Below are 12,649 nucleotides of genomic sequence, written 5' to 3' on the forward strand. Positions count from 1 at the left end.
GCCAAGGTTACACCAGTGTAACGTAAAATATTCCAATGTAAAAATTCTTTTTATCTATAAGAAAAGAAAGACTATTTTAAAGATCAGATTTTTTTCGATTTTCGATGCTTATCAAATGAATTTCTGTACAAAACATATCTAAGAACACTGCCAGACATATAAATTAGCTTTGTGTGAAATTTGCAAAAGATTGGCTCAGTCGTTTCGGAACCTATGAGGAAGGAACTCTCACACACACACACACACACACACACAGTGTGGCTTTTATATAATAGTATATATATATATATATATATATATATATATAATTGAGAGAGAGAGAGAAAGAAAGAAATAGGGGGTTATTTAATAATATAGACAATTCCTGTCTATTTTGGTTTTGGTCCTTTTTAGTTTCCTTAATAGTTTTTTTCCTTTCAGCCCAAAACTGGCTGATGTAACTGCCATAGTCGCTTTTGACACAAGTCCTTTCAAATCTGTTAAGGTTCATATTAACAGCAAAGATTTTAAGATGCTTAATCTAAACCCCCCATCAATGCTACAAATTGATCATTATTTTGGTGTCAATCATCATCCCTTCATCCCATTGTGCTGATTCGGAAATTATATCTAAATAAACACGATATCGTCTATGAAACGATCGTACACTATCGTTGTTTGTCTTTGTTTATTGGAACATGTAACTGAACCTTTACTCAATCATTAAAGTTATTTACCTCACATTTAATCTACTTCTTCATTAATATACATTCACACCCAGGCGGACACTCACTTGTACATATATTTATAGTTTTGGGTTTCGTCACCTGAATATTCCAGAATGGATACCATCAGGGTCAGGTGACCTCTGCTATCCCTTCCTTTGCAATCGATATTTAGTGCATCGATGATCTCATCGATACCAGAGCATTGCTTCATCCGTTGTTGACTTTGAGATTGCAGGATATTCTCAGTCACGTTTAGCTCAATGTTTGACATTTAATTAATCAAACTTCTAAGGTGTCCATCTTGCAAGAAGATCTTGAGCAGTGTTCAATTGTCCCCATTTTCTTAACCCACGAGTTATACACAAGGTCAGTTTTTTAGTGTGAAGAAAATCCAATCCCTCTTACACCAAAAGAAAAAAGTGATTGCATTTTTTGGACCGTTTTTATGGATTTTTAGCTGGTAACGCTGCTAAGGGGGGGGGGGGTAAAAAAAAGGGAGAAATTGGAACTTGGCAGGCGTAAGTCGACTTAAAGTTCTCTTGTACACACACACACACACACACACACACACACACACACACACAAACAGGTAGATAGATAGATATTTATACTAACATATAAACGTCAAGGTTAGTTCATTTTTAACTATTTCTTATTCAACTGACAATAGCTCAAATGGTAACGACTAAGGCTGGAGTGTTATAAGTCTTAGTTTCGGTTTCGATATTAGCTGATGGCACTCAAATCATGTTTTTGTTTTTAACTTTTTAAATTACTACTATATATTGGGTACAATCATATCTAATAATCGATAGAGAATTGACTCTTTAATAATTTATACGAAATCTGCGTAAATTAAAATATCATATTTAAGCATATTTTACGATCGAGCAATGCCACGTGCCTCTTGCTAGTCTATTATATAAAGGGCAGTTGTGTGTGTTTTTGTATGCATAAAACTTCAAAAACACACAATAAACTCCTACAAAGTTGGTATTTTTTAATCAGCATAACCCCGGAAAAATAATATTTAAAAATTAGAAAAATAGATTCGATTTTTTTTTTTAGGGAGGTGGGGGGGGGGGAATGACTATTTATATAATTTAATGTTATCAATGATGTAAACACGATTTTTAATGTTATCATGTGTGTATACAGTCCAGGAAATGAGTCAGTATTTTTTTTTTTTTTTTCAAATTGAAAGACACTAACCCCAGAGTTAATTTATATATTGTCATTTCTCTAAAAAGAAAGGAGGCAGAAAGTTGGTTTTAATAATGCTCTGGAGGCATTCTTAATTTTATTTAGTACTTTCAGTTGTGCTGTGAAGGGCTCCCTCACATAAAAAAATGAATTTACCTTTTGTGGGGTGAGAAACTTAACACTATTTATAATAACGATATAGTAGATAAACGTCTTTTAGAAACGAGTTGAAGAGAAGAGATCATGCCCCACTAGATTTCAAAGTTAATTTTCTACTTTGTCAAGGCAGAAAAGAGTGTCCGGTGTGGCACCTCCCCAGATGTGGAAGCAATGTTTCATATTTGAACGTATTTAACGCTTATATATGTAGAGGATTGCATCATGTGGCGATATATAACATAGTACATATGAGCATGCGAAAGTATCAGCAGCAGCAGCAAAGCCAGTAACCATAAAAAAGGCACACATGCAAATTAGGAAGTGTGCGCAAGAAGAAAAAAGGAGAAAAAATGCACCACGTTCTCATGAGAGAAGGAAAGTTGATGCTAAAGAAGACAAATGTTAAAAGCAAAGATTAGAATGGGCTGGCTGTGCCCAGCATGCAGTTGGAAGACAGAAAAACGCATGCGAGGCTAAAATAGATACGTGGCAGCAAGAGGCTTTTTAAGTGGTGCCAAAAGTAATAAAAACGTTTTGTAAAAAAAGGGAAAATTTTCGACCCGGATTTTATTTATCTATTTCCAGTTTTATTTTTATGAATCACTAAAGTAAAGTTTTATTTTTATGAATTACTAAAGTTTTATTTTTATGAATTACTAAAGTTTTATTTTTATGAATTACTAAAGTAAAGTTTTATTTTTATGAATTACTAAAGTAAAGTTTTATTTTTATGAATTACTAAAGTAAACTTTTATTTTTATGAATTACTAAAGTAAAGTTTTATTTTTATTGATAACTAAAGTGAAGTTTTATTTTTATTGATAACTAAAGTGAAGTTTTATTTTTATGAATCACTAAAGTAAAGTTTTATTTTTATGAATTACTAAAGTAAAGTTTTATTTTTATGAATTACTAAAGTAAAGTTTTATTTTTATGAATTACTAAAGTAAAGTTTTATTTTTATTGATAACTAAAGTGAAGTTTTATTTTTATTGATAACTAAAGTGAAGTTTTATTTTTATGAATCACTAAAGTATAGTTTTATTTTTATGAATTACTAAAGTAAAGTTTTATTTTTATGAATTACTAAAGTAAAGTTTTATTTTTATGAATTACTAAAGTAAAGTTTTATTTTTATGAATTACTAAAGTAAATTTTTATTTTTATGAATTACTAAAGTAAAGTTTTATTTTTATGAATTACTAAAGTAAAGTTTTATTTTTATGAATTACTAAAGTAAAGTTTTATTTTTATGAATTACTAAAGTAAAGTTTTATTTTTATGAATCACTAAAGTAAAGAGTAACAGCCACGTTACAGAAGTACTTTTTGCATTGTTTGTTTACAAAATCAGGTATTTTTTTTTTACAAAAATCAGGTATGTTTTTTTACAAAAATCAGATATTTATTGTTTACAAAAATCAGGTATTTATTGTTTACAAAAATAAATCAAGAAATGACAATTTTTATACGAGTTTCTCTAATGTAAAACAATCGGATGTTTCTTAAATGCCTCAGATCTTCAGGATCACAGTTGTCATCATGTGCAATTTGCTGGATGTATGTAGATTTACGTCGTCCTATGCTCGTGCGCCCATGCTGTGGAGTCCACAGCAATATATTTCTCATCAACTCTTGTGTGCTCCTCTGGCAGTGACCGGCAAATCATTAACGTGGCTCCCTGATGGTAATAGGTATGGCAGGTAGGTTGCCATAAAGTTGCTGCTTCGTGGGATGATCTTGTCAAGATATATTTAACACTGTTTGTAGCATGCGGGTGTAGGTGCCTCTAGCTTTCTTTCCAATCTTTTAGTTAATGTCCAGGTTGTGGCACCGTTAGCAAGGACAAACTCCACCATTGCTCTGAAGAAGTGCCTTTTCAATTAGTCTTAAAGTCCATATTGACTGCAGCTTAAAAAATTAATATCTAAAATTTAGAAAAAAAAAATTATTTTTAGGGTGGGGGTGGGGGTCAAATGTCCATTTATATCATTTAATGTTATAAAAAATTAAACACGATTTTTAATGTTATCATGTGTTTATTTTTCAAATTGAAAGAAAGAGGGTGGGAAAAATTGGTTTTAGTAGTGCTCTGGAGGTATATATAATTTTATTTGTTACTTTCAGTAGTATTCTAAAGTTTTATTTATGTCACTCCTCACATAAAAATGAATTTCTCTTCTGGTGGTGCAAGAAAAATAACACTATTTATCATCTTATGTAGTTTTATATAGCCCGGACAAAGCCGGTCAGCCTTGCTAGCATTTTATAAACTTCTAATGTTTTATAAACTGTGGTGACTGACGGGAAAAGTTTTTCAAATTAGCTACCCTCTTTCTTTCTTTGGTTTGTTTTTTTGTATATGCTTTGTCAATTCCTGAAACAAGTAAGTTTTCACATGAACATGTTAACTCAAAGTATCTTCAACCAATGAAAATCGTTTCAAACCCTAAAAGTAATGAGTCTATGTGAAAATAGTAAACCAACGTGAAGGTAAAAAATTCTTGTAAAACAACCAAAAGCTCGATACACAGATAAGCAAAATTGGGAGAACCAAGAACGTTGCTTAACCTACTCCAAAAGAAAAGAACACTGACGCACGTACCAGTCTTCATTAACTTGCACACATCTATATAGTGTGGAACGATAAAATTGTCGCCCAAGAAAAGACGACATGATTCCATTTCTGTTTGATGAAAACCAGTTTTCTTTTTTTGCTGCAGACCATCTACTGGTTGGCCAGTTGTGTACAAATCCCAAGAGCAATAGTAGCCTTCTATCACGTCTGAAAGTGACACAATGTTCAAGGAGCAAGATTGGAGATGTGCCACTGTACAACTCATGCTCTCAACCGATCCAAGTTATGACAACAGGACCGTTGCCAGCACCTTCAAAATGCATCGCTGGATTGCCATGAATAACTGGATGATGAAAACAAAATTTTCATCCGCAGTTATAGTCTTTGGTGTGCTTTCAAGTGAAGCCCACATCATGCCACCTCACATCTTTGAAGTCAACTTGAAAGTCAACATCAAAATGTACCTGGACGTGCTGAAGACTGTGGTGATCCCCTGGTGAAATCAGGTGTCTGCTGGTAGACCCTGGGTGTGGCAGCAGGACTCGGCACTGGCCCACAAGTTCAAAGAGACCCAGGCTTGGCTTCAGAAGAACTGCTGTAACTTTTGTACCCTTCTCTCACTGGCCTCCCCTTCACTGACCTGAACCCACTAGACTACTTCATTTGGTCATATGTTGAGAACATCACCAACATGACCTCCCACAACACCAACGCCAGCTTGATTGCCGCCATCTGCTGAGTATTTGCTGAGCTCCTGCCTGCACTTGTGGAAAAGGTATGCTTCTAGTTCCAGCCCTGTATCGATGTGGTGATTGAAGCTGAAGGCGGCTACATTGAATATATGTCAGCTCTACTACATAATCAAGTTACCTGCATTGATTCTTGCAATAAAAGTTTTAAAATAAAACTGCAGTGTTGTTTTCTTTAGGGCGACAACTTTTTATCATTCCACCCTGTACTCCCACTAACAAGAACAAGGTAAACACACACACATACACAACACCATGCTGCCAAATACTTGTATACATATATTATTTACATACACATATGCTACGCACACGTTTGCATAAATGAATATATTTATGATTGAAAGTAACTTTTATATTCTTATCTCTTGTGTAAAAATGTTTTGTTATAAATTTTTGTTTTTTCATTTTTGCATTTATAAAACTTTGTCTAGGTTTCAGTTAGCACTTACTAACTGGTGACCCTTCTATTCTCTTAATGTTTCATTTATTTCCATTCTAACTTTAAAAAAAAAAAAAAAAAAAAAAAAGCCGATAAGATCAGGTCAAGAAAATCAGTTTTCTCTAGACTCGACCAGCTGCACCAGCACAATGCAAGAACGTCTGCTCAATCGCTTCCTCTCCTTGTACCTTTGTGCTAGGGGAGGCGGAAAGGACGCAATGACTCACATAACATTCTTCATCTCACGTCTTGCACATACATTATTGCACATTAACAAGAGTAAAACTAACAGAAACAAATTGCTACTTATAGGTATACATGCACTGACAAGAACAAGGTAAACCAACGCACATACATACACAATGTCACACTGCCAAATACTCACATATGTATATTACGTACACATATTATTCACATTACGGACATTTTGACATACACAATTCTTGTGACTATTAATCCAACTTTCTTCACTAAACACATATTTGTATAAATGGACATTTTTATGGTTGAAAATAACTTTTATATGCTTATATCTTGTATAAAAATATTTTGTTGTAAAATGTTGGTTTTCTTAATTTTTTACATTTACAAAACTATGTTTAGCTAACTGGTGACCCTTCTATTCTGTGAATGTTTAATTTATTTTCATTTTTATATGCATGCCCGTATATCCTTTGGGTTTTTTTTTTTTTTTTTCATTAAAATATGGCAGTTATACCCAAAGATTCTTGAATATATTGCACTTATTTGAAATGCTTCCCCCCATTCCCCCAAAAAACGTCTATATTCGAGAAATGTTTATTAAACGGCTTCCTTAATTGTTTTGGCTATAAAATATGAACTGCTGAAGTTTTCATTTTTTTTTTTTTAATTTTATTTATTTATTTTTTTTTTTTTTTGCAGACTGCCACATCATATGCCATCGGAAATGTGAGAGTGAGGTAAGAAAAATGTATTTTCATCCATGAAGCCATTTATTTACGAGTTTGTTTTTTTTCTTGCTCTTTTATATTTTTAAAGTTTCATAAACTCAACTAGAAGATGTACACGGCGTTGCCCGGTATTAAACATAATGTTAAATTCCTAAAAAAAAAATTAAGTAAAAACAAAATGGAAAGAAACTAAGACATGTGCATGCGAGTATTATGTTTTTTTTTCTAAATAATTCACTTTTTGCAAGTAAAAAAAAAAAATAATCAAGCTGATATCGAGACCAAAACATAAAACAGTGAGTCAAGTACGAAAACCATTAGGCCAGCTTGACACGTTCTTTAAAAAGTGTTTTCAAACCTACTTATACTTAAGCAATCTGTCATGTGAACCATTTGTGTATGCGTATTCATGAAACAGTTGGCAAACAAATAAAAATCCGATGAGCCCCACCTATCGATTTTTCAATTTTTACTCCTTAGCAGCCCTTTTTTTCCAGATGAAAACCAATTAAAAAGGTTTCTGCATGTCTGAATACTCTATATACCAAATTCCAAGTCTATAGATAAAAAATTCGTTGAGTATAGTTGAGGAGTGTCCTCACAAACACATTCTCCGTTTTATAGATATATAGACTAGCAAGGAAACTTAGCACAGATCCGAATTAAATGAAGAACCCTATATTTTAAATTCCTATTTTTTTTTACCGTTAACCATTTTTAATCAAACAAGGCATGTTGCCACTTGGAACATAAGGAACTACTATTTGAGATCATGTCTAACAAAGGACTTTGGGGGAGTTGAGCAGCGAGATGTTTTTTCATATTACATTTAAATTTTTGCATATCAGTACAGTCAGAGAAGCAGTAGATAGGGAGGAAATTTCAGAGTCTAGCAGTTGGAAGGAAGAAACTATTAGACTAAATGGCTTTCCAGCATCTAGGAATATCAGCAATGAAGGGGTGGGATTTTGCTGATTGTCAGATTATTTGGGAGTATGTATGTTGAAGGGACACGCGTGTTATGAGTTCAGAGTACATTCCATTTTTTTTTTTTTTTTTTTTTTTTTACATAGGCATCACCACATTATCAAGGCCCAGAGGCCACTCAAGGATAAGGGTTAAAGAGTGTACAGTAGAAATTGGTCAATATAGTAATCATTAGTAATGAAAATTTGGTAAATTTAATAACTTATATGGAACGGCTCATCAAGAACTTATTTACTTTAGACTTGAACACAACCATATTGTAGTCAGCCGGAAAGCAGGAAAACGGAAGACAATTCCACAGGCGTGCAGTTCTAAGAAAGAAGCTTTGTTCATGGAATCTACGTTTAGGTTTAGGCACAGATAAAGAGTGGGGGAAATTATTGATAGTGTTTACAGCTAGACGAGTGTTTCTTGTGAAAGTTTGGCGAGGGGGGACCATAGATTGAAGCTCAGTTGAACACTTTCCATGAAAATAACGATACATCAGAGACAAACTCGCAACATCTCTTCTGTGAGATAGAGGTTGCAAGGAGGAGAAAAGGACATCTCCTACGAGGCTACGAAGTCTATTTTGAACTCTATCAAGGCAGGACAAGTCCTTTCTAGCAGCTCCTGCCCAGATGTGGCAACAGTATTCCATCCTTGGACGTACCTGGCTCTTATATAGGTAGAGAATAGCATCAGCAGTGAGATATCTACTGGATCGATAGAAAGATCCCACCATTTTTCCAGCGGCCTTGGCAACAAATTTGATATACGTGTTCCATTTAAGATCAGGAGTAATGGTCAAGCCCAGAAGCTTGTCAAAACTTGAGGCCTCCTGAAGACGAGAGCCATTCATTTCAATTGATGACAAATGTGGATTAGAATGTTGATGATGTAAAGAGAGAAGCTTGGTTTTAGATGCATTAAAAGTAACCAGCCACTTCTTTCCCCATTGTACTACGTGCTCAAGATCAGAGGAGAGAGAATTGGAGAGAACTTGGTCGTTTACTGTCTTAGATGTGGTACCATAAATGGTAGTGTCGTCAGCATAAATGTCTACAAATGATGTAAGGATATGATTTGGAAGATCATTAATGTAGATCAGGAAAAGAGTTGGGCCCAGGATGGATCCCTGAGGGACACCGGCATTAATACTGTGAGCTTCTGATTTTTTCCCCTCAACTACTACTCTTATGAACCTATCAGAAAGAAATGATTTAATAATTGAGAAGACTTTTCCAGCTATACCATAGCTAGCGATCTTATGAAGTAAACCTTTATGCCATACCCTATCAAAGGCTTTAGATATGTCAAGAGCAATTGCCCTAGAAAGATTGCCACCGTCGAGAGATTTGCTAATCCTATGCGATATAACTGTAAGGACATCTGCTGTAGATCTAGCAGAACGGAAACCATATTGAGTGTCACTAAGAAGGTTATTTTTGTTGAGATGTTTGATTACTTCTGTATTTAACACAGATTCTAGCAACTTACTCATGACGCACAGGAGACTTATTGGCCTGTACTGAGAGGGGGATGAGCGATCACCTGAATTCTTAAATACAGGGCATACTGATGAGATTTTCCAGGGAGATGGGAAACTATTCTCCTTAAGACAACGTTTAAACAGTTTTGTAAGTATGGGCGCTAATTCAGGTTGAAGTTTTTTGAGTACTATAATTGGAATACCATCAGGGCCAGTTGCTTTACTCGAATCAAGGTTTTTGATTAGCTTCGCAACATCACGTACAGATATACGTATATCACATAGCGTGTTTTCTGATACAGGAGGAAATATTGGGGGTTGGCGGTCTTGGTCGCAAAGGGTAGAATTAGCTGCAAAGTTCTTGACAAAGAGTTTGGCTTTGTCTGATGCTGACGAGATTACCTCAGGTCCATTGATAATAGTTGGGATGGAGCACACGCTTCTGTTCAGGATTCTGTTTGCTATTTGCCAAAACTGGTGGGAACCAAGCCGCTGCTCAGCTACTTTGGACTTAACAGATTGAGCATACAACACTCTTGCATTCCTTATTACTTTCTTACAATGGTTGCTGGCAGTCCTGAAAACGGCTTTAGTTTCCATACATCTATTACGTTGGAAGCAGTGGAAAAAGTGATTTCTGTGCGCAATGGCAGCAGCACATTCTGGAGAGAACCATGGCTGGCTGTTAGGTTTTTGCTGAAACTTTTTAGAGGGTATGAAATGGTCAATACCTACAATTAACCATTCAGTTAGGTCTAATACTATAGAGGACACATCCTTTTTAAACATGGAATGCAGAGGTAGATCAGATATAAATGTACGGAAGCTATCCCAGTCAGCCTTAGTGTATCGATATACTGTACGATGAAGAGGTACGTCTGGGGACTTATTACATTTCATTTTTATCTTAATTGATACAACAGAGTGGTCGGAAGATCCAAGAGGCGACAGAACAGAAACTGAACATAGTTCAGGACAAGTTGTGAGAAAAAGGTCTAGTAGGCTCGCATACTGGCCGTCATTATCGGGCACACGGGTAGGTTCCTGAACAATCTGAGTGAGGTCATAGGCAATGGAGAAATCATGACAGAACCTCCCCTCATCATCGGTCTTGTTTGAGTGGGTCAACCATTCGACGTTGTGAACATTGAAGTCTCCACATACGTGAATGTTAGCTGAAGGATAAGTAGAAAGGACTTGGTCAATTTTCTCAGATATGCTTTGAAAGATAGTAACTCCGCTGTTGTGGGGGCGATAGAGAGTAAATATAAATGCAGTAGTGTGAGCTAAAGCAACCCGGAAGCACATATAGGGTAACTTAGGATCTTCCCTGGAGATGTCCCTCCCACATGGAAAGCTATCTTTAATATAGGCACATATTCCATGCCCATGGCGATCTTGGGGGTCAGATTTAGAAGTTAAGTTAGAGTATCCTGAAATTGCAAACTCATCTAGGGAAATAGCCTGTCCAATGCCAGTTTCACTTAAAAATAAAAGGTCTGGTTTAGTCTCCTGTAATTGGGTTTCAACCTCTGGACGGTTAGAACGAAGACCCCTGATGTTGGAGAAGGAGACATGGTAGTAGGGGTCTACGTTGGAAGTTGGAGAACCGGGTTTAATCGTGTATTTTTTCTTGAAACTTGTCATGATGAAATTTTGGAATTTGTGGACTAGGTCGACAGATTTACTTAGAGCAGGACAGAGAGGGGAAATTAAGAGAGAAAAAGAAACGAAGAATTTTTTTTTTTTTTATTTGTAGCTAATGATAAGGTAAAGCCGTAACAATTACCCACTAGTATGGCATCGAGAGGCCCCACCAGAAGCTACTGCATGGTCCAGAATCCATTCACCAAATGGCAATACAACAGCCCCAGTACTTTGCACCTGCTGATAGGACAGCCTCCTTAGTGGTTAATCCAAGGATTCGGGTCCCTGACTATCAGGCGGATAACGTCAGCCCAGACAAAACGTTTACCTCCAGCACCCTTACTAGTGACATGGCTACAAGGATAGACATAGAAACAGAAAATTTCCGCCATCTCAGCCAACTGTTCGCAAAAATACTGCCAACCTAGCAAACAGCTTTTTCTTCTCCCTTTGTCCGAAAAATCACTCATTTAAAAAATGAGGACTGAGGGACAAATAAGAAGAAGCGAGAGTAACAGGAGCTGCCGATAACGCATCCACAATGCATACAATCCATTAAAATACTTCTAAAATCAACACACTGATGTGACATTGTGGTGATGGAACAGAGATTGGAGCTTAGACGACAGTGCGTGTCCTATTAGATTTGAGACTCTTTTTTGAACTCTGTCTAAACGGGAGAGACCAATAGTAGATGCACCAGCTCAGATGTGCCAACAATACTTCATGCATAGGCGAATGATGGCCTTGTAAACATATACAAAGGTAGTTCCAAAAGTAAACCCTCTTATTTTTTTTAACTCAAAAAGAGCTACGAAGACGGGGTTAGTACCATTAAAACGAGCAACCTTTTCTGCTCAAGAATTTCTTTTTCTGCATAGTAACCGCCATTCTCAGTGTACTTTTGTCAGAAATTCAATGACAAATCTCTGTTTCTGATGCATGTCCAAGACAGGTGTTGCTTTCTTAGAGTCTCACACCGTCAATATCTGCAACAGAGGGATGAAACTTTCAGGTCATGAATGCATAAGTTCAGTCATCATCACAATGAAATTTGTAATCTCCTCTGATCTGTTCGGGTAGAATAAAAATAGGGGGCATTACTTATGGGATGCCACTCATCGGATACTCTCAGGTGTGAGTAATTTTCTATTATATTCAATTTTTTTTTTTGGTGGGGGGGGGGGATGCGGAATGACATCTTTAGCATTGATTGGATGCAATGGAACATAAGTAGCCATGGTATTCAAATAAATTTATGTAAATTTATATCTAACACCCTTGCAGCACACTCGGGAATCAATGTGGTTGAGATGCTGATAACAATTTGTACGGAAGCTAAAGAGAGCTCCAATGTAGGTAACAATAGCGGTAGTTTCTTTTACACTTCTGAATTTTTGAGATAAGGATTCATTATTCATATTATTTCGATTCTTCAGACTACTGTTCTCATCTTGAGTGTTATGTTCACGTTTCGGTCAATGTAACCTCCAACCTTCTCCAGGTGCATCTTGTCAAACTCTGGAATCTTTCTATTGAACTCTGGAAATATCAAACAGAACCCTTTATTTAATCCATGGGGATAGCATGGTATTATTCCGCCAGCCGTGGCTCGGTAGAAGTCCCAAGTAATTCGCAATTGCATCTTGAATATCGCCCGCACTAAGGCATTGAACCTTCAACCTCCAGAAGAGTGTAATTTCATAACTCAATTTTAACAAGTACATTTTCCACTACACCACAAGTCTTTACTAACGAAATTCTATTCAGGTTCCCAA

General features: G+C 35.9%; 1 protein-coding gene across 28 annotated transcripts in view; it reads left to right on the top strand.

The window, feature by feature from the left end:
* The window catches only part of LOC145291925 (tensin-3-like), a 1,436,242-nt gene that overhangs the window by 557,733 nt on the left and 865,860 nt on the right, over positions 1-12,649 (top strand). For all 28 annotated transcript variants that reach the window (XM_080137783.1, XM_080137795.1, XM_080137791.1 and 25 more), the window contains exon 3: positions 6,738-6,775. In XM_080137783.1, the coding sequence (XP_079993909.1) occupies positions 6,738-6,775 (38 nt within the window). The remainder of the gene's footprint in view (positions 1-6,737; positions 6,776-12,649) is intronic.

The sequence above is a fragment of the Euprymna scolopes genome, chromosome 13 (assembly GCF_053919585.1).
Source record: "Euprymna scolopes isolate OS-2025 chromosome 13, ASM5391958v1, whole genome shotgun sequence".
Lineage (NCBI taxonomy): Eukaryota > Metazoa > Mollusca > Cephalopoda > Sepiida > Sepiolidae > Euprymna > Euprymna scolopes.